Here is a 27,615-nt window from a genome sequence, read left to right on the forward strand (position 1 = left end):
CGGGAGGCAGAGGCAGATGGATCTCTGTGAGTTCGAAGCCAGCCTGGGCTACAAAGTGAGTCCCAGGAAAAGCGCAAAGCTACATAGAGAAACCCTGTCTCAAAAAAAAAAAAAAAAAAAATCTAAAATATTTTGCTGGGCGGTGGTGGCTCACGCCTTTAATCCCAGCACTCGGGAGGCAGAGGCAGGCGGATCTCTGTGAGTTCGAGGCCAGCCTGGTCTACAAAGTGAGTTCCAGGAAAGGCACAAAGCTACACAGAGAAACCCTGTCTCGAAAAACCAAAAAAAAAAAAAAAAAAAAAAACATGTTGTACTTGTATGTACAAGTGTGAATTTGTCACACTTGTATGTGTGACTTAAATGTGTCACAGTATGTGTGTGTGTGTGTGTGTGTGTGCGTGTGTGTGTGTGTGTGTGTGTGTGTGTGTGTGTGTGTGTGTGACTTTCTGGAGTAGGTTCTCTCTCACCATGTGGGTCCTGGAGACTGAACTCAGGTCATCAGGCTTGGTGGCCAGTGCCTGTATCCACCTAAGCCATCTCACCAGCCCATATACTTCTATGCCTTTATCCGCAAACCTGGTTATTTCTGTAGGAGGGACCCCTCGGAGTAGAATTACTGGGTCAAAGGGTATTCAAGTATACTTAAATTCTTGAGGGATACTTGTAGACTCTGTACAAAAGGAGAAATGGTCACGAATCTACTCCCCGCATGGCCAGGGCCCACCCGCGCCTGTGGAACTATCAGGAATGAGGGGGTGGGTGGGAGGTTTCTCGAGCATACTTGGCTTGTTGGAAAGCTCCGTAGCATTGCTGCAGGCCAGCTAGGGACTCCCGCTGACCCGAGTTGATGACTTTGATACCTAAGCCTTGACCACTGACTCTCTTCTCTCCCCCATTGATTTGAGGACGCTACCTTTGGATCTCCGATTTGGGATTTTGAGCCACGACCCAAGGCTCCTGTTTTGGAATGCAGTATCACGGCTGACAGCAGAAGGTGACATCTGGTCTGTTTTACACTGTTTGGGAAAAGTGAGAGTGACCAGGCGGGCCACTCGACCTGGAAGGGCAGCGAAGGCTTTTGTTTGGGCCTCAGTGTTTCCATGTGCATGGAGCAACATTCTGCGAATTTAAATCGCCTCAAACAGAATACTTACTGTGGTTAAGAAGCCAGCCTTCACTTTCTGTTCTTCCTTCATTTCCTCTCTCGCCGCTCCCCCTCCCTCTCCCCCTCTTATCTCCCCTCCTTCTGCTTCTTTGAGACAGTACCTCACTCTACAGAACAGCCAGGCCTGAGACTCACTATGTAGCCCAGGCTGCCTCAAACTCGCCACAGTCCTCCTGCCCCAGCCCCTCCAGGTGCTGGGATGACAGGCATGCCCCTGAAATTTTGCTGCAATTTTCCGCACCAGGTGTCTTTTCTGTGGTCACATGAAGCCCGGGCAGCTGCACCAGAGCTCCGTGATCTAGCCTGGGCCCTTGTCTTAGTCAGGGTCACTGTTGCTGTGAGGAGACACTGGGACAAACCCAAGCTGGGGAGGACAGGGTTTATCTGGCTTCTTTCACTTCCACATCACTGAAGGAAGTCAGGACAGGAACTCAAGCAGGGCTGGAACTCAGAGGCAGGAGCTGATGCAGAGGCCGCGGAGGAGGGCTGCTTACTGGCTTGCTCCTCCCGGCTTGCTCAGCCTGCTTTCTTATAGAACCCAGGACCACCAGCCCACAATGGGCTGGGACCTCCCCATCAATCACTAATTAAGAAAATGCCTGGGCTGGAAAGATGGCTCAGTGGTTAAGAGCACTGACTGCTCTTCCAGAGGACCTGGGTTCAAGTCCCATCACCCACATGGCAACTCACAACTGTCTGTAACTCAAGATCTGACATCCTCACACAGTCATACATGCAGCAAAACACCAATGCAAATAAAATTAAAGAAAGAAAGAAAGAAAGAAAGAAAGAAAGAAAGAAAGAAAGAAAATGCCCTACAGCCTATAGAGACATTTCTCAATGGAAGCTCCCTCCTTTCAGAAAACTCTAGCTTGTGACAAGTTGATATAAAATTAGCCTCATTTTTTATTCAGATTTATTTATTTTTATTTTCTGTCTGTGAGTGTGTTTGCCTGCATGTTTTTAAGCACACTGAATGTGTATGTCTGGTGCTGTGGAGTCCAGAAGAGGGCACCAGATCCCCAGGAACTGGGGAGTTGTGAGAACCTCTGTGGGTACAGAGAACCAAACCCAGGTCTTCCGTCAGAGCAGTAAGTGCTCTGAACCCTGAGCCACCTCTCCAGCTCCTGGGCTCTCGTGCTCCAAGGAAACTGAAGAACAAACATATGGCTGCCCATGCTGTCCTCTGGGAAAGGTTGGGGCTCGGGAGGCGGTGCACACACTTCAGGCTGAGTGTGTGTTAATGTATGCTTAAATCCATCCACACAGATGGGAGCAGGGCCTTCCACAGGTGAAAGAATGAGCTGTAAAGTGGATTCATTGGACTGGAGAGATGGCTCAGAAGTTAAGACCCGAGTTTGATTCCCAGCACCCATGTCACGTGTCTCCAAGGGACCCTGACTCCTCTGGCTTCTGCGACCACCTGATCTCATGTACACACACCTGTACACAGACACACACCTGTACACAGACACACACACCTGTACACAGACACACACCTGTACACTGACACACACCTATGCACAATTTAAAATGACAAAAATAGGGGCTGAAGAGATGCCTTAGAGGTTAAGAACACTGGCAGCTCTTCCAAAGGTCCTGAGTTCAATTCCCAGCAACCACATGGTGGCTCACAACCGTCTGTAACGAGATCCGGTGCCCTCTTCTGGCATAAAGGCATACATGCAGGCAGAACACTGTGTACATAATAAATACATAAATCTTTTTTTAAAAAGTGACAAAAATAATTCTTGAAATGGATTCATTGACCCAGAGCCAAGGCTCCTGAAGGACAATATAACTTAAAGGCAAGTGTGGAGTGTTCAGGTTTCATGGGAATTTTTTTTCTTTTCCTGAGACAGAGTTTCTCTGTGTAGCCCTGGCTGTCCTGGAACTCACTCTGTAGACCAGGCTGGCCTCAAATTCATAGAGAGCCACCTGCCTCTGCCTCCTGAGTTCTGGGATTAAAGGCATGTGCCACCACTACCCAGTTAGAGTTTTTTTTTTAAAAAAAAGATTTATCTATTATGTATACAGTGTTCTGCCTGCAGGCCAGAAGAGGGCACCAGATCTCATTACAGATGACTGTGAGCCACCATGTGGGTGCTGGGAATTGAACTCAGGACCTCTGGAAGAGCAGCCATTGCTCTTAACCTCTGAGCCATCACTCCAACCCCCTGGAGATTTTTTTATAAGAGGAAAATCTTTGCTGTATGCCACACGATTAGACAAAGATATGCATGCTGGTCAGAATTTTTGTCGCTGGGACAGATCCTGAGATGAACAACTTTGGGAAAGAAAGATTTGTTCTAGCTCATGATTTTACAGGTGGTCAATTTTGTATCTATATATTTTCTTTTTGTGAGTGTTTGGCCTGCTTGTGTGTCGCATGTGTGGTGCCTGTGGAGGTCAGCAAGGAATGTTGGATCTCCTGACATTGGAGTTATAGACGTTGTGAGCCACCATGTGGGTGCTGGGAATTGAACCTAGGCCCTCTGGAAGAACAGCCAGTGCTCTTAACCACTGAGCCATCTCTCCAGTCCCTAAAATGTTGTTTTTATAACCCTAAATATAGAAGACTATCTTGGAGTTTCTGAAAGGTGAGGAAGATAATGGTGTCAGATTGTCTTCGGGGCTGTTAGGTACCATTTTCAGTGGGGATGCACAAGTCAGTCCCCAGTGTGGTTTACAGAGAGTCTTTGGAAAGACCAATCTTGGTCCTAAGTTACAAAAAGGAGAAAGAATCCTCAGGAACCACAGACTCCAGTGACACTATTGCTAAAACGTAATGTTTGTTCAATTTTTCCAGAATCGTCGCATCATCTTACGATAAAACCGTGAGGGCTTGGGACGTCGAGACAGGTCAGCTTCTGGTATGTATGCCCTGCCTCAGTGAAGGTGTCAGAGTACACGATCCTGACTGGGCTTTGGTGGCTGTGGGCTGGACCTGGGATTGGGGACAATGGCAGAAGCCCCAAGTCTTCCAGGAAGAACATAGTCTCACCTGCAGAGTTAGGGAATTCACTGATGAAACGTGACTATTGGGCAAGAAAGGCTCCGCCCCATGCCGGTCAAGGGCTGCTCTCAGAACCATGGGAAGAGACCAAGAGTGGGTTGAGCACAGCACCCCAGGTTCCCCTGTGAGCCATTTGGAGCAGGAGGTGGGGCTGAGGCCACAGAGCAAAGGCTATGTGGCTGATGCACCAAAGCTTCGGGCCTTTCCCAGTCTCTTGTTTCTGTGTCACAGATGGGGCCACTACCCACCTCTCCCAACAGTCCTGGGACTCCTTTCTTCTGCTGTCCCCAACCCTGGGCTGTCTCAGCCCTGCTCAGGGGCCCTCTGGCACCCCCGTCCCAACGCTTGCTGCCCACACCTAACCTCCCCTGCTTCTCCCTCTTGGCCAGTCTTCTTCACCTCCCTCTCTCCACTTTCCTTAAAGACAACCTTTCTAGCTGGGCATGGTGGCACACGCCTTTAATTTCAGCACTCAGGAGGCAGAGGCAGGCAGACCTCTGTGAGTCAAGGTCAGCCTGGTCTACCAAGTGAGACCCTCTCTTAAAAACGAAAATGAGCACACACCTTTCTAGGTTGGTGTGGTGGTGGTGTACACACCTATAATCCCAGCACTGGGAAGGCTGAAACAGGAGGAACCCATTTTCAAGACTAGCCTGGGCTACATAGTGAGAACTCTCAAAAACTGAGTGGGGTGTGTGTGTGTGTGTGTGTGTGTGTGTGTGTGTGTGTGTGTGTGTACCTGTGCACATGCCATGGTACATAGATGGAGGTCGGAGGACAGCTTGTGGAAATCAGCTCTCTCCTTCCACCGTGTGGGTTCTGAGAATCGGATTCAGGTTTCCCAGTTGGTCAGCCTTGCCCCAGAGCTGCTGCTGTGTCTGCCTGGCTGACACAGATAAGCAAAGTTGGCATGTGCTTATCATTGTTGTTGTGATTTTAACTCTGTGTGTGTGTGTGTGTGTGTGGTCTCTGTGTGTGTGTGGTCTGTGTGTGTGTGTCTGTGTGTGTGTCTCTGTGTGTGTGAATGTCTCTGTGTGTGTGTGTCTGTGTGTGTGTGTGGTCTGTGTGTGTGTGTGTCTGTGTGTGTGTGTGTGTCTGTGTGTGTGTGGTCTCTGTGTGTGTGTGTGTGTGTGTGTGTGTGTGTGTGTATCTGTGTGTGTGTGTCTGTTGGCACACGCATGCCAAGCTGCACTTGTGCAGTCAGAGGAGAACACTGGGTACTGGCCATCATTCTTGACACAAGGTTGGTTTCTTTCTCTGTGAGTCTCTCTCTCACTGCATACACCAGGCTAGCTGCTCTCAAGCTTCTGGGGTTTCCCGTGTCTCTGCCCCCATCTCCCCGTAGGAGTGCTGGGATTACAGATGCTTGCTACCTCTTCTGACTTTTGCATGCATTCTGGAGGATTCGAACTCTAGCCCTCACATTTTCAGGGAATACACCTTACCCACTGAGCCACCTCCCTCGCTCTGCCTATGTACATGCATCCGCATATGATTGATTTTATGTACAGGCATGTGCACCACATGAGTGCCGGTGCCTCTAATGGCCAGAAGAGGGCGCTATGTCCCCCAGAGCTGGAGTTACAGGAGGCTGTGAGCTGCTTGATATGGATGCAGAAACTGAACCCCAATCCTCTGAAAGAGCAGCAGGTGTGCTTAACCACTGAGCCGCCTTCTCAACCGTGTGTGTGTGTGTGTGGGGGGGCTTTGATATCTCTTCAGGGTATATGGCTAGATTTCATTGCTAATGTAAGCAGTATAGAAACACAAAGCTAAATTAAATCTTTCCAGACAGCTGTGCCAACTCACAGCCTAGGCATTCAAGAAGAGGGTACTGTCTGGCATCCTCACAGGCCAGGTGTCATAAACTTAAAAGAATTAGCCAATGTGCTAGGTAAAAAAAACAAAAACGAGGGGCTGGAGAGATGGCTTAGAGGTTAAGAGCACTGGCTGCTCTTCCAAAGGTCCTGAGTTTAATTCCCAGCAACCACATGGTGGCTCACAACCATCTGTAATGAGATCTGGCGCCCTCTTCTGGCCTGCAGGGACACATGCAGGCAGAGCACTGTATGCATAATAAATAAGCAAATCTTTACAAAAACAAAAAATGAGACTTCTATGGATTATTCCTGACTTTGAACGTTTTTTCCGAATGTCTATTTCTTTTCTGTTGTGATTTCCCACTGTTGTCTTTGGCTAGCATTTCTATTTCAAGTACTTTTCTTTTTTCAAAGTCCTTTTATTTCTTTATTGCACAAGTCATCTGTGACCCTGGCCAGTGTTAGGGATGGCTTAGTGATCAAAGCCGCTTGACAAATGCCTCCAAAACCTGGTTGCCTTAAACAGCCAACTTTTTTTTTTTTTTTTTAATCTCACACAGTTTCTGGAAATCTAGAAGCAGCTTAGCTGGGTGGCTCTGGTTTCAGTCTCTCCCTGAGTCACAGCAATGATGTCATGTGGGGCCACAGTTGCATTAAGGCCCCACTGGGGCGGAAGGATCGATCCCCTTCCAAGATGGCTCGCTCCCACAGCGGTTGGCAGGGGCCTCTGTTCATATCCTTGTGGGTCCCTAGAGCCACGCAGAGCCGTGTGTGTCTTTAGGACATGACAGTTAACTTTCATGGAGCATGTGGTCCAAGACAGAACAAAGAACAAGCCACATTTATCCTCCCCCTCTCTCTTCTCTGTCTCTCCCTGTCTCTCTGTCTCTCCCTGTCTGTCTCTCTCTCTCTTTCTGAGTTCAGGTGGCCTTGAACTCAAAATCCTCCTGCCTCAGCCTGCCATGTCTCTCTGTTTCTCTGTCTCTGTCTGTCTGTCTCTCTCTCTTTCTGAGATTCAGGTGGCCTCGAACTCAAAATCCTCCTGCCTCAGCCTGTCCTGGGATTACAGGCATACAGCACTATGCCCAACTTTCTTACCTTTTTTTTATACAGATTTTTTAAAATATATTTATTTATTTATTATGCATACAGTGTTCTGCCTGCATCCCTGCAGGCCAGAAGAGAGCACAAGATCTCATTACAGATGGTTGTAAACCATCATGTGGTTGCTGGGAATTGAACTCAGGACCTCTGGAAGAACCACCAGTGCTCTTAACCTCTGAGCCATCTCTCCAGCCTGGATACTGGGAATTTAACACACATCATATCAATGAACTTCTCCATAGCTCCACAGTCTCCACAATGCTCTAATCTCTCTCTCTCTCTCTCTCTCTCTCTCTCTCTCTCTCTCTCTCTCTCTCTCTCTCTCTCTTCCCGGTCAATTTTCTCCCCCTCTCCCTCACTGTCTCTTTTGATCTCACTTGTAGCCCAGGTTGGCTTTGAACTTGCCATCCTCCTGCTTCAGCCTCCCAACTGCTGGGATTACAGATGTGCTCCACCATACCCAGCTTCAGCGATCTCTTTCTTAATGTAGTGCTGCATGGTTCCTTCTGCCATGTTCTGTCCGGCAGAAGTGAGCTCGGGGTCTGGCCACATTTAATAAGGGCGTAGCTGGGCTCAGTCCGTGGGAGGGAATCTGCGGGCGCACCTCGAGGCCGGAGACGGCTAAGCAGCTGCACTCTCTTCCCTGGGCTCTGCCTCATTCCAGTGGAAAGTCAGGCACGACACCTTCGTAGTGTGCTGTAAATTCTCTCCCAATGGAAAGTTCGTGCTCACAGCCTTGGACGTGAATCGTGGGATTTGCTTAATTGATCCGGAAAACATTACCACTGTGATCCAGATCAAAGGTGAGGTACCCAGGCGCCCTGTGTACAGCAGCAATGCCTTACCACTTCAATAGGGAACTTCACTGGTTTATACGTGAGACTGCGCGTGAGGGTCACACTATGAGCCCTGCATGCTACTGAGCACCAGGAATTGCAGCGCATGGAGGCAGGGGAGTGAGGTGTTCAAGATGATCTCTTCAGCCCTGCGCCCACATCTTTAACATATAAGAATAACAGTCACCACGCATCACTTTCCTGGGCGATACTATGCTATCGTGATATACGATGTAACCATGGGGGGAAGCAAGCAGGATTTCTCCATGTTATTCCTTTTACTTATATGGTAACTTTGCAGTTATCTCAAAATGAAAACTGAGAAAACCCTTCATTGTTTAAAAAAAAAACCAAAAAACAAAAATCAATGTAAGTTAAAGGTGGCTGTACCCGTTTTGTATTCTTCTTGGAATTGTTATTTTGTATATATGTATTGAGGGAGTGGAATTAGGTTTGCACATCCCAGGCAGGTGCCCTACCACTGAGCCACACCCCAGCCCTCACTGGGGGATTCTAGGCAGGGACTCTACCACTGAGCCACACCCCAGCCCCTCACTGGGGGATTCTAGGCAGGAGCTCTACCACTGAGCCACACCCCAGCCCCTCACTGGGGGATTCTAGGCAGGGGCTCTACCACTGAGCCACACCCTAGCCCCTCACTGGGGGATTCTAGGCAGGGCCTCTACCCCTGAGCCACACCCCAGCCCAGAGATATTATTAATAGTGGATTGTTAGGTGACCTTTCGGACTGTGTGTGTGTGTGTGTGTGTGTGTGTGTGTGTGTGTGTGTGTGTGTGTGTGTCTATTTTCCATATGTCTTTGGTTCTTATCATACTACTTTTCAGCATTTTGAACTTTCCTATTCATGGGTCACTTCCTATTCTCCCCTCCCTTCACACTCTCAAGTCCTAGTTACATACCTACCTTCTTCACACTCTATCCCATCTCCAGAAATAACACCCTACTGTGCACTCCTCTTGTGGCTCTTGGCATGAAGCTGTTCGCAACACAGGGTTTCTCCCCCATTGAACTGGGAGCTGTGTGGTTGCAGGCAGCTAGTCCGCTGGGCTGAAAGCCTGGCACATGGCACACAGGCAGGAAATGCCGGTGCAGGTGGATGGTCCTTGAGAAAACTGGGATTGTTCCTATAGCATCATTGGGTGGTAGAGTTCCCTGGGTCTTTGAGGTCCCATGTCACTTTGCTTGTGTGCAGATCATCACAGAAGGTCCATCACAGCATGCTGCTTTGACCCTGACAGCCAGAAGGTAGCTTCCGTCGCCATGGACAGGTGCATCAAGATCTGGGATATCACATCCCAAACCACGCTCTTTACCATACCCAAGTGAGACAGGTTCCGGTGCTGGTGTGTGTGTGTGTGTGGGGGGGGGTGGTTGGTGTGGGCAGCAGCATCCCACAGCAGGGAAGTGGGAGAACTATCTCTCTGTATTCCCCCCAGACTCCAGTGTCCCATGGAGGTGTCTCCAGGGTGGTGCCATGGTGGGGAGTCCGAGGAGGCCAGAGAGAAGCCCCCGTGCAGCCTAGAGGCTGAGCCAGCCAGGGTCTCAGAGGTATTTGTTTCAGTGTGAACTCTCACCAGCAAACATGCCCAGAGCCTCTGTGAAAATATGACATTCGGGGCCAGGAGTGGTGGCGCACGCCTTTAATCTCAGTGCTTAGGGGATGGAGACAGGCAGATCTCTGCGAGTTTGAGAATTCACCCTGGCCTATGTTCTGACAGCCAGAGCTGCATAGTGAGAACCCTCTCTCCAAACAACCACACAGTGAAGTTCAGCTGGGCACGGTGGCACACACCTCTCGTCCCAGCACTAGAGACGTGGAGGTCGAGGGCTGAAGTCTCAAGGCCAGCCTAGGCTACCTAATGAGACTGGACTCTAAAATAGGGAGCTCTCAGGATCCAGGTGGGCCTTGCTGGTGGCTGCTCTGCAGTGGGCGCTGGTGTCAGGATCACAGACTGTGTACACACCCGTCACCTTGCCTGCCCTGCTCACTTCCTCCTTCCTGGGCCAGCTGCCAAGCCCGATGGCTCGAGTTCAACCCTGGGACCCACAGGGAGAAGGAGAGGCCTGACTCGTGCAAGTTGAACTCTGACCAGTCATGCTCATTGTGTCACACACACACACACGCTCACACACACTCATGAAATAAATCATAAATGTAGCAAAAAATAAAAATTAACCAGCTAGCTTGGGAGAGATGGCGTTTTCATTATTTATGATGAAACGCACGCAACATGAATCTTGACCATTTTTTTTAGTGCACAGTTCACTGGATTAATCACATTCGCAACATTTGGCAACCTTCACTATCTGTCTCCAAAGTGTTTCACCACACCGAAGGGAAACTGCGTCCGTTAAGCAATGACTTCCCGCTCCCTGAAGCCCCTGGGAGTCCTTCTTTCCCTTTCCGCCTCTATGAAATTGCCTAGTGTAGATATTTATATAAATGAAGTCATATTTGTCCTCAAGTAACTGACTTCTTTCACTTACTATCTTCAAGATTCATCCCTGTTGTAGCATGTAGCAGAATTTCATTTCTTTTCCTAACTGCATATATATGAATATACATACATGTGCACATATTGATATACATATATACCATGTTTTGTTTATTGGGAATTTCACATCATGCACCCCGATCCTGCTCACCTCCTAGTTCCTCCATATCCACCCTTCACCTATGCAGTGTCCCCCACTAAAAGAAACCCCCCAAATTAATTAAAAATAAAACAAAAAATCCACCTTGCTCCTCCATCTTTCCCATCCCTCCAACACCTCTTCATTGGTCCTAGTGGCATTGGGAGCTGCGGTGTGCCACACGGGACACCCTTTTGTCCAGTCAGCCCCACCCACAGATGTTCACTGACATGAGTCATTGGTCTGGTCCAAGGCCTCTGGGCTCTGGCACACCATCACTGGACCCTCACCAAAACTCCACTTGTTCTTCGTGCATCAATTTGAGTCCCTGTTTTCAATTCTTCTGGTATAAAGCTAAGAGTGGACACGGTGGGTCAAATGGCAATAATATGTTTATGTTTAGCTTTTTGAATTTTAATTTTTAAAATTTTACAATTTTATGTGAATGGATGTTTGGCTTGCATGCATGTCTGTGCACTACATGTGTGCAGTACCTGTGGTGGCCATAAGAGGGCGCCAGATCCTCTGGAATAGGAGTTACAAACAGTTCTGAGCAGCCATCAAAAGTCACCAGAAAATTCAAGAAAAGGGAAATCTGTATTTGTTTGTATCTTTCTTCCACGTCTGGCTTCCTGTCTAATGTTCTAAGTTCTCTTTGCTCATTATTCCTTTCTACTTAGAAGAAGACTCTTGAGCCTTCCCCTCCCCCCATTTTTTTTCAAGACAGGGTTTCTCTGTGTAGCCCTGGCTGTCCTGGAACTCAATCTGTAGACCAGGCTGGCTTCAAACTCAGAGATCCTCCTGCCTATGCCTCCCGAGTGCTAGGATTAAAGGCTTGTGCCACCTGCGCCACCACCACTGCCACCACCACTTTGCTTCTCTTGAGCTATTTAAAAAAAAACAAAAACATTTTTAAAAATAATTATCTTGCAATCCTGAGAGAGAGGAGGGAGAAACACACACACACACACACACACACACACACACACACAATTTTGTAATCCTGTGGCACATGTATACCCCTGTGAGGACAACTTGCCGCAGAGGTTGGTTCTCTCCTCCCCCCTTGTGAGTCCTGGGAACCAAACTTTCCGAGACAGGGTCTCTTTGTGTAGTTTTGGTGTCTGTCCTGGAACTCACTCTGTAGACCAGGCTGGCCTCGAACTCACAGAGATCCGCCTGGCTCTGCCTCCCGAGTGCTGGGATTAAAGGCATGCGCCACCACCGCCCAGCCACCACTCTTTTGAGAACAATAAAATTCTTAAGAATTTCCATCTAGGGGCTGGAGAGATGGCTCAGTGGTTAAGAGACTGTTCTCACTGTGTTGTCCCAGGATGGCCTCGAACTCATAGACCAGTGTGGTTTCAAAGTTGCAGTGAGGCGGCCTCTGCCTCTTGGATACCAGAACTGCAGGTGTGGGGCATCACGCTGTGCTGAGGGTGCACTACAAACAGTTGGGTCCTTTCCTTCTGGCCCTAGGATTTCTTTTTCTTAAATATTTTAAAAATTATTTTATTTATGTGTGCATTGTGTGCTTGGTGCCTGTTGGGGACAGGAAAAGGTGTCAGCTTCTCTGGAAATGGAGTTTTGTGCCACCGTGAGGGTGCTGGGAATTGAACCCACATCTTTTGGAAGTGCAGCCAGTATTCTTAACCACCGAGCCACCTTTCCAGCCCCACCCCCAGGGTTTTGGTGAGGAAGTGGTCATTGCAAGTGGTCTCCCACTACAGCCTAGAATTCACGTATCTCTTGCTGCTTTCAAGAGAATTTCTTTGGGAGGTGACATCCCTCTCCCTCCAGGCAGGGCCCCATCAGGACTGCTCTTGGGTCTCCTGGCATGCTGTGTTAGCATGCACTCCGCCTTTGTTTCAGTGCCCATGGCAATACCATCTCAGACTGCTGCTTCACCATCAGTGGCCACTTCCTGTGTACCAGCTCCTGGGATAAAACCTTAAAAATATGGAATATCCACACGGGGGAGTTTCGAAAACGCGGAGCCTGTGTGACTCTGATGAGGGGCCACGAGGGCTGTGTGAGTTCCTGCTGCATTGCCAGAGACAGTGAGTGACCTCTCCCCTTCCTGACCCCTCTCTCCCCTTTGCCTTCCCTAATTTCCCCTCCCCACTTCCTTGTGGGCTGCATCCTGAGAGTTGAAATGGAAAATGTGTGCCACAGTGAAGCCAGGTTCACCCTCATTTACCACCCGCACACTGGAAGAGAACCCAGCTGGCTCCTTCCTGGTCCATTTGTGTGGACTTTCCTGGGTGCAGACAAGCGGTGACTCCCCATGGTTCTCGCAGGAAGGGTGGTGCTCCCCTTGCCGAGCCCCAAGCCAGGAGAGGAATTTGTGGACACATGCTTTCCAGTGGCAGGAACACAGATCAGTGTGGCTTAAACCACAAAGAAACTTTTAATTTTTTTTGGGGGGGGTGTAATGTATAAAATATTGTTCAGATTGCCTTAAAATGGTATTTCTCAAAGTGTGGTTGGTCTTCAAATAATTTGCTCATTGGGGTTGGAGAAATGGCTCAGGGGTTAAGAACACTGGCTGTTCTTCCAGAGGTCCTGAGTTCAACTCCCAGCAACCACATGGTGGCTCACAACCATCTGTAATGAGATCTGGTGCCCTCTAATGGCATGTAGGGATACATGCAGACAGAACACTGTACACATAATAAATAAATCTTTTAAAAAATAATAATTTGCTTGTTGAAATAGTTATCTGACGCTCACACAGACCAACAGAATTTCAGTCTTTGGAGAAGGGCTGCAGGATTCTGCATTTTAATAAGCCCCAATCGCCCCCCCCCCCCCGCCCCCATGCACATAAATGACCAGAAACACTGCCTGGAAGGAAACACTTGTCAATGTCTGCAATCCTGTAAATTTTCATCCCGAATCCGCTCTATGGAAAGGACGCTTCCTGCCGCGGTCTTGCACACCTGTTCCCGTCCCGCCCGGCTGCTTCTCCTTTGTACGCCTTCCCCTCCAGGAGCTAAGGATGGCAGCGTGTATTTCCAAGTCAGTCTGGTCCTGGTCACTGGCACTCCTCAAGGAAAAGCGGATTTCTGTCTCATTGGTGTCAGCACCAAGTCCCGAGGAAGGCTCCCATTGGCTCAGCCTGAGACACACACCCGTCTCTGAGCCAATCACACAGCAGTGGATGAAAGGCTCTGATTGGCCAGAATCGGGAAACTTTTCTGCCTCCGGAGTTAGAGGTGGGAGTTAGTATCCTCTAAACCAGAGGGACTGAGAACAAGAGGGGAGTCTTTCCTTAAGGAAGGTGCGGTGCTGCCACCAGGTGAAGTGACATGAGGTTCAGGGGACCAGTGACAGGAGTCTTCTTCGGCAATGAAGGGCAGCTAGGGCCCTTTGAGGGAAGTGGCGGTTCAGGTAAAGTTACTTATTGCCAAGTCTGGTGACCCGAGTTCAATCCCTGGGACTCCTATGGTGAAAAAGAGAAAGAGAAGAAGTCTCAAAAATTGTCTTAGCCGGGCGGTGGTGGCGCACGCCTTTAATCCCAGCACTCGGGAGGCAGAGCCAGGCGGATCTCTGTGAGTTTGAAGCCAGCCTGGTCTACAGAGTGAGTTCCAGGACAGGCACCAAAGCTACACAGAGAAACCCTGTCTCGAAAAACCAAAAAAAGAGAAAAACGTTGTCTTTTGGTACTGTGTACACATGTACACACACAGAGAGAGAGAGAGAGAGAGAGAGAGAGAGAGAGAGAGAGAGAGAGAGAGAGAGAGAGATAATGATTAACAAAACAAGGCCTGCTCTGTAGCCCAGGTTGGCCTCAGGCTTAAAATTCTGTTGTCTCATGCCCCCCAACTCCAAGTACTGGACCCACAACATTCACCACCATGTCTAAGGTGCGCACACCGGCAGGAGCAGTGTGGTTCAGTGGTCGACTGATTGTTGGTGTCCATAACTACGAGGGACACGGCTACCCTGGGTAAGAAAGGAGGGGCTGCAGTTGACTGGACGCCATCAAGCCCCACCAGGAAGGGGCCCCGATGTTTTCAGCGTAAGCCACGGCAGTGCTCACGGATGCCACTGCAGCCTGCTTCGGCCTTCCTGCAGTGCGGAGGGGCCACCCACTCCCCACCTTTGTGTTGCAGGCTCTATCCTCATTTCTGGTGGCTTTGACAAGACGGTGGCGATTTGGGACGTAGGAGATGGTTACCGGAAGCTGTCATTGAAGGTACAAGTGCCTGCACAACATAACGAGTCTAACTTGTTTTTTTTTTTTTTGGGGGGGGGGGAGTAGGATCTTGCTATGTAGCTCAGGTTAACCTCAAACATATGACCTTTCTGTTTCAGCCTCCCTAGGGCTGGGATTACAGGTATGGTGGCATGCCGTCTGTTACTGAGGCTAAGGCAATGAGACGGACCTAGACGCCCCCTAAATGTCCTGACACCTTTGTGGGGAAGGAAAATGACATCGGCTAATTAACCACCAACACTGACGAGGGGACAGAAAATAATAGAGTGAGGTGACAGAGAGGGGCTTGGGGGTGGCCCGCAGCGCGTAGGCGGTGGGCTACGAAGAGGCGGCACATGATTTCAGGTCTGGATGGCAGTAGAGAGGCCTCGCGCAAAGGCGCTTGGTAGGTAGGGAAGAACCCAAGGTCCCATTCGGAAACTCAAAGGTCACCACGAGGACCTGCTACAGCTTCAGGGCTTCTGCCACCGGCAGAGGAGGCCCGCATCCAGTGGTCTTCAGTGTTAGCAAAGTATTATCCAACATGGCAAGAATTTAGGGCTGGAGCCCTGTACCCTTGGTGCCGTGTCTCAGTCACCTCTGACTTTTAGCCTCCGAGTTCTCAGGGACCCTGTGTCTGCACCTTGAGTAGCACATGTCCATCTTACCCCTATCCCACACACCCGAGGCTAGTCCGTCCAAGCTCAGTTCTAGGGAATGCCAAGACAGAGGGAGTTTCCATGTTAGCAAACCAACAGCTCCACACTGAATGCCCCCACGCTGTGCTTATAATCCCTCTGTCCCCTCTCGGATTGCTCTAGACTCTCTCTTCTCTGCTTTCTATTTTCCCACCCTCTGACAGAGAATGAAAAGACCTTTTCATTCTCAAGTTTATCACCGTGGGCATCCTCTGTGTGTGTGAAGACAGCACATTTGTAGCACAGTGCACACGTCGAGGTCCCGGGAGAGATTTGTAGGGTGAGTTCTCTCCTCTTACTTTTACATAAGTTCCAGGGGTCGAACTCGGATTTCCAGGCTTGTGTGGTGAGTCCTTTACCCACGAAGTCACCTCCCTCGCCTTTTGCTGAGCCCTGCAATCCCAACCTCTCCTCCTTTTCTTCTCACCCTACGGTTACCACACTTTCCACCAGTAAAATGCCAGAGATGGTAAAGATGCCGAGGCAGAGTCAGACATCATAGGGGGTTCATGCACCCGGCTCCTCTGGTTTTATTTATTAATTATTATTATTATTATTATTTTGTTTTTTCAAGACAGGGTTTCTCTGTGTAGCCCTGGCTGTCCTGAAACTCACTCTGTAAACCAGGCTGGCCTTGAACTCACAGAGATCCGCCTGCCAAGTGCTGGGATTAAAGGCGTGCACTGCACCACTACTACCAGCTCTGGCCCCGGTTTGTTTTGACCTGAGGAAAACATCCCTTCATTTGTTTACGCTACTGTGAATGACTCTGGAATCCCTTGAAGCCCAAAGCCTCTCCCTGATAGAGCCTCGGAGAGGCACTTTCTTGAGCAACATGGGCTATAGGGAAGACCTGGGTCCAGATAGGAATATAGTCTTTTATCTCCTTCCTCTGCTGAGCACTGTGGCGTGATTTTAAAAAACATACAGCAAGCTGATGCAGACACAAAGCACCCATCTTCATGGCTTGTGTTCTGTCTTCACTGTTGATGGAACCAAGGATGCACTATGGCTTCCTGACTTCCTGTTTCTGTTGTTTTTATAAAGCATTTCTCCTAGGTCTCTGTTAAATTATTTTTTGTGCAGGGCCATGATGACTGGGTGACGGATGTTGCTATTAGCAGCAACAAGAAATGGATCATCTCTGCTTCAAAGGTAAAGCAAGCAAGCTTTGGCAGATAAATGATAAATGTTATAAGTCTTATCAATAAAAAACCAGGAGTTAGACATTGGGGTAAAACCTGAATGATCAGAGAAGCAGGAGCAGCCACAGCCGCTTCCTTCCTCTTCTGTTCCTCCATCCCAAAAGGCCGAGATTCTATCTCTGCCCCACCTTATCACTTCCTGTCTCCTCTCTGTACAGACCTCCAGACCTCTATGGTTAACTAATGGCTAGCTCTGTCCTCTGACTCCAAGCAAGCTTTATTTGTCAAAACACAAACAAAATATTACACATTTCCCCCTTTTTGGCTAAACAAAACATGAAGGTTTTAACTAACAGAAAAACTATATGCAATAAGTACAATAACTATATACAAATATATACTGGCAATAATTACATTAACAATGTCTAGTCCATTAGCATCTGACAAATTCAGAGAAAATACTCCATTATCTATCCTATCTTGGTGAGTCCAAAGGGTTAATTTTGCCAAATACAAATAGACTGGATATTGTAGCTGTCATTCTTACTTGATAACTGTTTTTGTTGTATATAATCTTACTATATTAAAGTTAAAGCCTTTTTTAATTAGACAAAAAGGGGGAAATGCTGTGGAATAATCCTCTTGTACACTGTAAAGATTTGTCACTCGAATTGGTTTAATAAAATGCTGATTGGCCAGCAGCCAGGCAGGAAATATAGGTGTGGCAACTAAACAAAGAATGCTGGGAGGAGGAAAGGCAGAGCCAGGAGTCACCTGCCAGATTCAGAGGGAGCAGGAGATGAACGTGCCATGCTTATAAAGGTACTACCACACAGCAGGGCTTAAATAAGGAATATGGGTTAATTTAAAATGGAAGAGCTAGTTAGGAGTAAGCTTGAGCTATTGGCTGAGCTTTTATAATTAATATAAGCCTCTCTGTGGTAATTTAGGAACTGGCTGCTGGGTATTTGGGAACAGGCAGACAACATAAAACTCCATTTACATATATTTTATATATTCTTGCTTGATTGTTTGAGACAGGCTCTTACCCTATAGTTGAGGCTGGCCTCGAACTCATGATCCTTCTCCCTCTGCATCTCAAGTGCTGGATTACAGATATCTCCACTGTAACCAGCCATTGCTATATATTTACAATACAGAGATATAAGGTTATTTTATGAAGAGAACATAAACACGGTGACTAAACAGAGGTTACTTACACTCCATGTCTTGAAAAGTGGCCACCTCTGTTGGTTCACATCTGTAATCCCAGCTCCCAGAGTATTGTGCAGGTTCAATATAATCCCTATCAAAATGCCAATAGCTCCCACAGCTCCCCAAAATGGCAAAGTCGGCCTTCAAGTGTAAGGAACCCATAGGGTCTTTGAGTACCCAAAACAATCTTGAATGGTAATATTCACAGCAATGTTACTGGTGGGCTCATACTCCCCAAATTCCAAACTCAACTAAACTCATAATAATTAACACAACGCTAAGTGGCATCGGGACAGACAGATGGTTCAGTGGGACAGACCAGAGAACTGATCAATAAGCCATGACTTACTTGATCTGATGATTTTGTGCCACAATCACCCAATGGAAAAGGGACAATCGTCACACACAGTGCTAGGAAAACTGGACATTTACATGCAAATGAATGAAGCTGACCTCTTGTCTTATACCACAGATGGTCCTTCCATGTCTGTGGGTTTCAACACACAGATTCAACCAACCTGGACTGAAAATATTAAAAATCTCATGGGCATAGTGGTGCACACCTTTAATCCCACACTCAGGAGGCAGAGACTGGTAGATGTCCATGAGTTCAAAGACAGCCTGGCCTACATAAAGAGTCCCTGCCTTTTAAAAAAAATTCCAAGGGCTGGGATTAAAGTCATGCACCACCACCGCCTGGCCACACACACACACCCTAAACAAAACTGTATCTATACTGGACACACACAGACCATAATTCCCTTGTCATTATCTCCTAAACAAGAGTCTAATGTCCATTTGCAGTCTCTCAGGCATTATATACAAATCTAGTGATGATTTAAAGAATATAGGAGTATGGATGTAAATTATATATATATACACACACACACCATTTTATGTAGGAGACTAGAGCATCTTCTAATTTTGGTATCCTTCATTGTGGGAGGTCTGGGAACAGTTCCTCATGGACACTGAGGGGCCATTGTGCAAAATAAAATGCATCAAAGACCTAAACTTATAAGCTAAATTTTTAAGACTATGAAGGAAACTTTGGCGAGAAACTTGACTCTGAGGTCAGGAGTATGGCAACAGAAGCGCAGGAATACATGGAGCTGGAGAGCTGGCTCAGTGGATAAGAACACTGGCTGCTCTTCCACAGGATCTGAGTTCAATTCCCAGCACTAACACAGCAGCTCACAACCATCTGTAACTCCAGTTCCAGGTGATCTGACACCCTCCAGAGACTCCTGCATGCACATGATGCATATAAATGAACACACATTTACACAGGAATAACTAAGACTATTTAAATCAAGGAAACAATTAAAAATAGAAAAATTGGGTTTCATCAAAATTAGTATTTTTTTTTTTGTGTGTGTGTGTTAAAAGGCTAGGCCCAGTGGGGCCCCGTGGGACACAGCTGCAGTCCCAGAACCTGGGAGGCCCCGGCAAAATGGAGAGGTCCAGACCAGCTTGGGCTGCACAGGGAGACCTTGTTTCAACAAACAAAATGATACCAAATAGTTTGGGGGTGAAGAGTATATAAATTTGTGCTATTGTTCATTTTGTTTGCTTTGCTTTTTAACGACAGAATCTCACGTATCCCAGTTCGGTCTCGGACTTATTATGTAGCCCAGGATGACCTAGAACTGATCCTCCAACCTCTGCCTCCCCAGTGCGGGGATTGCCGGCGTGTGCTGCCACACTCAGCTCTATTGCCCTTCTTTCTAGCCTCATCCTCAGTACACTTTAAAGTCAGGGATGTTCTTGTCCCATACCTTAAAAATATAAATGTATAACAAAGTAACATTTTAACATCATTTCAAAGGTCAGAAATGATGACGGCCAGATTGTAGACATGGCTCACATTTACTCATTTCTAGAGTAAAAATTCATCATGGAACTGGAGACATGGCTCAGTCAATAAAGCCTTTGCCGCACAAGCATGAAGGCCCAGGTTCGGATCCCAGAACCTACACAAAAGCAAGGTGCCATGTTTGTTACCCCACTCGGAGGGGAGAGAGGCAGGCCGCCCTATTCAGCTTCCCATTTGTTTTGGTAAAACGTTTACAGAATGAGTGGTTTTTGCCAAAATTTACATCTTCGCGGTGTGTTGAATGTGCAGATGAATTAGAAAAGTCTGATTTGAAGTTGGAAGTGCTGTCAGGGGCAGGTGGATCTCTGAGTTCGAGGCCAGCCTGGTCTACAGAGTGAGTTCTAGGATAGCCAGGGCTACACAGAGAAACCCTGTCTCGAAAAACCAACCAAACAAACAAAAACCCAGGACAACAAAAAGAAAATCTGGGTTGAATTTAGGTAGTTCCCAGCCAGCTTCTGCTTTATGTTGTCTGTGCTTTTATTAAAATCTTCACAGGAAGCCGGGCGGTGGTGGCGCACGCCTTTGATCCCAGCACTCGGGAGGCAGAGGCAGGTGGATCTTTGTGAGTTCGAGGCCAGCCTGGGCTACCAAGTGAGTTCCAGGAAAGGCGCAAAGCTACACAGAGAAACCCTGTCTCGAAAAACAAAACAAAACAAAAATCTTCACAGGAAGCCAGAAAAGGATTTGAAATGCCAACATTCAGCTGAAGGGCTGAGGGGTGACTAAAAAATACACACACACACACACACACACACACACATAATTTTCATGTGTGCACCACATCCGTACAGTGGCCTCAGATGCCAGAAAGGAGAGTTATGGGTGGTTGTGACCTGCTCCATGTGGGTGCTGGGAAGCGAACTCCAGTCCTTTGCAAGAATAAGTGCTCTTACCAACTGAGCCATCTCTCCAGCCCTGACACTCTTTTGTTTGCTTGTTTTTGGTTTTCTGAGAGGTCTCATGTGAGGTCCTGTAGCCTGGACTGGCCATGTTGCCAGGATTTGACACACTTCTTGATACACTGTAGAAACTGACTGTAGATAAACCGGCCACTTCTCCTGGGTAGGGGCCAATATAACTGTTCTCCAAAGTTCAGCTTTGGTCTCTTTATAAGACATTTAGTTTCAACTGCTTATTAGGAATTGCAACACAACATAGCCAATAAGATTTTTATTGCTGCTTTAATAAATGAACACAATAAACAATATAGACTCAGTACCTTATAATTCCATAGAATTCCAAGAAAGTGAATCTCACTAGGGCATTTTTAAAAAAACTGCATTTCTTTCTGGAATTTAAAAAATTTTTTATTTATTATTTAGGCAGGTGCAGTCAGAGGAGTATCAAATCACGTGGAGCTGGCGTTACAGGCAGTTGTGAGCTGCCTTTCGTGTATGCTGGGAACCGAACTCAGGTCCTCTGCAAGAACAGCATGTGTTCTTTTTTTTTAAATATTTATTTATTATGTATACAGTGTTCTGTCTGCACATATCCCTGCAAGCCAGAAGAGGGCACCAGATCTCATTACAGATGGTTGTGAGTCACCATGTGGTTGACTGGGAATTGAACTCAGGACCTTTGGAAGAACAAGCAGTGCTCTTAACCTCTGAGCCATCTCTCCAGCCCCAGCATGTGTTCTTAACCACTGGGCCACTTCTCCAGCCCTGCAATTAATTTTGTTAGTAAAAAAAAGTCCAGAGCTCACAAAGTCTTGTTCTCTGCTCCTAACCTCAGGCTTGCTTATACTCAGCCAGGTTGACCTTAACCTTGTCAGTCCCCTGTCTCAGCCTCCTGATGCTGGCATTAGTGGGCACCACCTTGGGGCTTTTGTTGTTTGTTTTTTGTTTTGTACATTCTATGAGTTTAGTCAAATACATGTGTAGCATGATTCTTAATAGGTCTTATTAATAAAAACTAACCTGGAGCCAAGTATTGGGGTGAACGCTGAAAGATCAGAGGGATAGAACACACACAGCTAACCTCACCTCGCCAACTTCTCAGCCAATTCTGTCTCCTCAGACTGAAAGCTTCTGAATCCTCATCCAAATGGATCTCAGCTGAACTGCTGCTAAAAGCCTACAAGCTTAACAAGGCCCTAGTTCCTGGTCCTCACGCCTTATGTACCTTTCTGCTTCCTGCCATCACTTCCTGGGATTAAAGGCGTGTGTCACCATGCCTGGCTGTTTCCAGTGTGGCTTTGAATTCACAGAGATCCAGACAAAGGATCTCTGCTTCCAGAATGCTAGGATTAAAGGCATGTGCTACCACTGCCTGACCTCTATGTTTAATATTGTGGCTATTCTGTTCTCTGACCCCCAGATAAGTTTATTGGGGTGCACAATATATCAACCACATACATGCCATTATTGCAGTAGCCTATAGAACTATAGAATACTTTTACTGCCTGAAAAATCTCTCACGCTCTGCTTATTCAGCCCCTCTTCATCCCCAGAATCCATGCCAGCCACTGTTTCTTTTTAACTGTCTCTTATCACACACACACAAAAACATACCACACACAACACACATATCACACATCAACACACATCACACAGAACATACTGTACATACTACACACAACACACACATACCACACATCACACATCACACACATGTATTACACATCACACAGAGCACACATACCACACACACAACACACACATATCAGACATCTCACACACATACACACACACAAAACGCACACATATCACACATCACACAGAACACATGCCACACCTACAATACACACATATCACACATCACACAGAACACATGCCACACCTACAATACACACACACATCACACAGAACACAGAACACACACTACACATACTACACACAACATGCACACAGAACACATACACAAATGTAACTCTCACCTCAAAGGTGATGAGAGTTTACTCTGGTATCAAGCATGAGTGACCGTGACACAGGAACACAGATTCTGGTCACCCCACATTCTGTGCTCCCCCACGGCAGCAGTTCCCATAATAATGGAACCTAGAAAATCATCCCCAGCTCCGTTGGAAGGTCGCAGGTACCTGGGGAAGCCTCATCTCCAGGCCTTTTGGTTGGTAGAAGTGAGGTCTGCACATTCCAAAGGACTTACTTCAAGGCCACAGTGGCCTTAGATGACATCAGAGGTGCGTCACAGAGGGCTGTTAAAGCTGCTAGAGACGGTTCGGCTCGTGACGATCTGCCTTGGACTTGCAACATTCCAACCTCTCCATGTCATTTGAGTTCTAGTCAGTCAGTGAGCACTGCAGAAGGCTTAGAGGAAGGTGTGGTGTTTGTTTGTTTTCCAGAAATTTGCGTTCATGCTCAGTCTATAATGTTCACTTTCCTAGACTGCTGGATAGATGAAATTGACAGCCTGTAGCCTTTTCAGACTGGCTTGTTTTGCTCAACAATATCTGTTTTTGCAGTCTCCCTCCCTGTCTTTTGGGGGGCTCGACAGCTCATTTATCCTGAACACGGAATGCTATCCCACTGCATGGCTGTTCCACAGGCCCTCATGTAGCCCAGGCTGGCCCTGAACTCCTGATCCTCCTGCCTCAGCTTCCCATGTGCTGGGATTACAGGCGTGTCGTGTACCAGCACACCTGTGTTGTGTGCTGCTGGAGACTGAGCCACACCCACAGCCTTCACAGTGGTTTTTTTGTTGTTGTTGTTTTGTGACCCCTGGCTTACCATTTGACTTGATCTAGGACAACACCTTGAGACTGTGGAATATTGAAGATCTGGAGAAAATTCCTTTGGTAACTGAGAACAAGAGGACCATGGGCTGCAAGGTCAAGCAGGTTGGTATCAGGTAAAAGTGCGCCCAGGGAACAGGTCCCTTAGCCTTCACCAATTCAGTTTATTCCCTGAGCAAACATTCGCAGGACCCCGGGGCCAAAGGTGAGACAAGTGTCCAGACATGAGGAAAACACAGGCTCACATGGTAAGGGTCATCTTTCAGAAAAAGTAACACGGAGGGAAGGGGTGGTGTTGGGGTATTTATTATCCATATTCTCTCGGTTTTCTGAGACACATTCTTGATATATCCTAGGCTGGCCTGAAACTCTTGACTCTCTTCCCTTATTCTAAGTGCTGGGTTATAAGTGTGCACACAGCTTATGATTTGTTTGTTTATTTATTGTGCTAGGGTTAGAGCCCAAGGCCTTTCACGGCATGGGCATAGGCAAGCACGCTCGCATTGAACTGCACTCCCAACTTCTAAGCTATTATTATTATTATTATTATTATTATTATTATTATTATTATTATTTTGAGATAATATCTCACTGCATAGCCCTGGCTGGCCTGCAACTAGCAATGTACACCAGGCTGACCGTGAACTTACAGAGATGCCCCTGCCTCGGTCTCCTGAGCTCTACCGCTAACCCTGGCTTTTTTGTGTGTGAGGTGTGTGTGTGTGTGTGTGTGTGTGTGTGTGTGTGTGTGTGTCCAGAAGAGGGCATTAGATCCCTGGAGCTGGAGTTATAGGCAGTTGTGAGACACCTGACCTGGGTCCTCTGAAGGAGCAGAAAGGGCTCCTAACCACTGAGCCACCTCTCCAGTTCTGTGATATTGTACAGGGTAGTCAGGATCTGTCAACAGGTGTGTAGACCTGAAGACGGTAAGGGTCTGTGGGAGTGGGGTTCAGCTATTTAAGGGAAGGAGACCCCAGTGGCAGGAAGAGCCCGTGCAGGGTCAGAGGCCTCAGCAGGTCTGGTCTGCCCTGGAGCGGGCTGGGACAGTGAAGGTCCGCAGAAGGGGAAAGGCCGAGGGAGCCCCCTGCAGTCGGTAGATGAGTGGCTGGACCCTCTGCAAGTGTGCCGTGCTCCATCTGTAGACACCCTGGCCAGACCCCTGCTTCCCCATGTGGAAGGCCCAGGAACCCATCATTGTTCAGTACAAGAGCTGGGTGGCAGGGTTGGCACACTGTTAGCTTTGCCGGGGATGGCCACAGAGGCAAAAGAGGTGGCCACTCCAAGCTCTCAGAAGTTCTGGCTAGAAGCCATGGCTCCTTGAAACAGCCAGTGTGGGGCAGCACTGAGGTGAGGGAACAGGACACCCTTGTCTTTGTGGCTAGCTGGCTTCTTAGGTTCTTGTGGCCTTGTTAGTTCCTAGACCCTGGAAGCTATAGAGCAATGGCCATCAGTCTTCTCCCTGACATCCGGGCTGGCCCGGAGCTGCCTGCTCCATGAGCCTCTCATTCAGAGTTTGAACCTCGGTAATAGGCGGCGGGGAAGGTAGGTAAAGGTCCTCATTTTAAAGGGTCCAACAGGAGCTGTAGCGGAAATGAAGCCTCTGAGTTCCACTGTTCCAAACTGACAGGAGAAACCTCAGCAGCTGGGTTTCTCAGAAGGTCTGTCTGTCCCAGGCAGGATCTGCTGGGCTTCCCAGTGCCCTGAGTTCTTTTTTTTTTTTGCTTACAAACTGTATGGCCGTGGCAGGCTTCTTGCTAACTGTTCTTATAGCTTAAATTAATCCATTTCCATAAATCTATACCTTGCCATGTGGCTCATGACTTACTGGCATCTTCACATGCTGCTAGTCATGGTGTGGCGGCTGGCAGTGTCTCTCCCCACCTTCCTGTTCTCTCAATTCTCCTCTCTGGTAGTCCCACCTATACTTCCTGCCTGGCCACTGGCCAATCAGTGTTTTATTTATTGACCAATCAGAGCAACAGATTTGACATACAGACCATCCCACAGCACTCTGATAAAACTTACTTGATTATAGTGGAAGATCTTTTTGATGTGTTCTTAGATTCAGTCTGAAAGTATTTTATTGAGTATTTTTGCATCAACGTTCATGGGGGAGATTGGTTTGTAATTCTGTTTCTTTGTTGAGTCTTTGTGTGGTTTGAGTACCAGGGTGACTGTGGCCTCATAAAATGAATTTAGAAATGTTCCTTCTGTTTCTATTTTGTGGAATAATTTGAGGAGTATTGGTAGTAGCTCTTATTAAAGGTCTGGTATTATTCTGAGCTAAAACCATCTGGCTCTGGGTGTTTTTTGGTTGGGAGGCTTTTAATCACTGCTTCTATTTCCTTAGGGTTTATAGGTCTATTTAAATTATCTGATCTTGATTTAACTTTGTTCAGAGGTATCTATAGAGAAATTTTCCATTTCTTTCAGATTTTCAAGTTTGTGGAATACAGATTTTTGAAGTATGACCTAATGATTCTTGGGATTTCTTTGGTGTCTGTTATTTTGTCCCCCTTTTTGTTTCTGATTTTGTTAATTTGGATAGTCTCTCTCTACCTTTTAGTTAGCTTGGATAAGATTTTGTCTACCTTGTTGATTTTCTCAAAGAACGAACTCTTTATTTCATTGATTCTTTATATTGTTCTGTTTCTATTTTATTGATTTTTAGCCATGAGTTTGATTATTTCCTGCTATCTACTCCTTTTGGATGTATTTGCTTCTTTTGTTCTAGATCTTTCAGGTGTACTGTTAAGTTGCTGGTATGAGATCTTTTTAATTTCTTTTTTTTTTTGTGATATATATTTTTTATTTTACAATACCATTCAGTTCTACATATCAGCCATGGGTTCCCCTATTCTCCCCCCTCCCACGCCCTCCCCTTACCCCCAGCCCACCCTCCATTCCCACCTCCTCCAGGACAAGTCCTCCCCCGAGGACTGTGATCAACTTGGTAGACTCAGTCCAGGGAGGTCCAGTCCCTTCCTCCCAGACTAAGCCAAGTGTCCCTGCATAAGTTCCTGGTTTCAAACTGCCAACTCATGGAATGAGCACAGGACTTGGTCCCACTGCCTAGTTGCCTCCCAAACTGATCAAGCCAATCAACTGTCTCACCTATTCAGAGGGCCTGATCCAGTTGGGAGCCCCTCAGCCTTTGGTTCATAGTTCATGTGTTTCCATTCATTTGGCTATTTTTTTTTCAATAATTGAGTAAAACTGAAATTGATTATATGCCACAGTCATCCTAGGGACCTCCATGCTATATATATAGCCTCTATGGTTCTATGGGTTGTGGTCTGATTGTTCATTTTATATCTAGAATCCACCAATGAGTGAGTACATACCATAACTGTCTTTCTGGGTTTGGGTTACCTCACTCAGGATGATTTTTTCTAGTTCCATCCATTTGCCTGCAAATTTCATGCTTTCATTGTTTTTCTCTGCTGAGTAGTACTCCATTGTGTATATGTACCACATTTTTTTCATCCATTCTTCCGTTGATGGGCATCTAGGTTGTTTCCAGGTTCTGGCTATTACAAATAGTGCTGCTATGAACATAGCTGAGCATGTATCTTTATGGTATGTATCAGCATTCTTTGGGTATATGCCCAAGAGTGGGATGGCTGGGTCTTGAGGTAGTTCGATTCCTAATTTTCTGAGAAACCGCCATACTGATTTCCATAGTGGTTGTACAAGTTTACATTCCCACCAACAGTGGAGGAGTGTTCCCTTTGCTCCACATCCTCTCCAACATTTGTTGTCATTGGTGTTTTTGATCTTAGCCATTCTAACAGGTGTAAGGTGGTATCTCAGAGTCGTTTTGATTTGCATTTCTCTGATGATTCAGGATGTTGAGCATTTCTTTAAATGTCTTTCAGCCATTTGTAGTTCTTGTTTTGTGAATTCTCTGTTTAGCTCTTTAGCCCATTTTTTAATTGGACTGTTCAGTGCTTTGATGTCTAGTTTCTTGAGTTCTTTATATATTGTGGAGATCAATCCTCTGTCAGATGTGGGGTTGGTGAAGATCTTTTCCCAATCTGTTGGGTGTCTTTTTGTCTTATTGACTGTGTCTTTTGCCCTGCAAAAGCTTCTCAGTTTTGAGAGGTCCCATTTATTAATGGTTGTGCTCAGGGTTTGTGCTGTCGGTGTTTTATTTAGGAAATGGTCTCCAGTGCCAATGCGATCAA

The 27,615-nt window shown here is 47.0% G+C and overlaps 1 protein-coding gene across 2 annotated transcripts in view; it reads left to right on the plus strand.

The window, feature by feature from the left end:
• The window catches only part of Wdr88 (WD repeat domain 88), a 41,749-nt gene that overhangs the window by 10,376 nt on the left and 3,758 nt on the right, over window positions 1-27,615 (plus strand). Inside the window, exons 3-10 of one of the 2 annotated variants that reach the window (XM_006985029.4) lie at window positions 906-994; window positions 3,975-4,038; window positions 7,770-7,908; window positions 9,155-9,284; window positions 12,469-12,656; window positions 14,715-14,797; window positions 16,582-16,650; window positions 23,441-23,533. In XM_006985029.4, the coding sequence (XP_006985091.3) occupies window positions 906-994; window positions 3,975-4,038; window positions 7,770-7,908; window positions 9,155-9,284; window positions 12,469-12,656; window positions 14,715-14,797; window positions 16,582-16,650; window positions 23,441-23,533 (855 nt within the window). Of the gene's footprint in view, window positions 1-905; window positions 995-3,974; window positions 4,039-7,769; window positions 7,909-9,154; window positions 9,285-12,468; window positions 12,657-14,714; window positions 14,798-14,916; window positions 15,061-16,581; window positions 16,651-23,440; window positions 23,534-27,615 lie in introns of those variants that run through there. The other variant, XM_076577740.1, reaches the window with a different exon arrangement.

The sequence above is a fragment of the Peromyscus maniculatus genome, chromosome 1 (assembly GCF_049852395.1).
Source record: "Peromyscus maniculatus bairdii isolate BWxNUB_F1_BW_parent chromosome 1, HU_Pman_BW_mat_3.1, whole genome shotgun sequence".
In the NCBI taxonomy this organism is placed as follows: domain Eukaryota; kingdom Metazoa; phylum Chordata; class Mammalia; order Rodentia; family Cricetidae; genus Peromyscus; species Peromyscus maniculatus.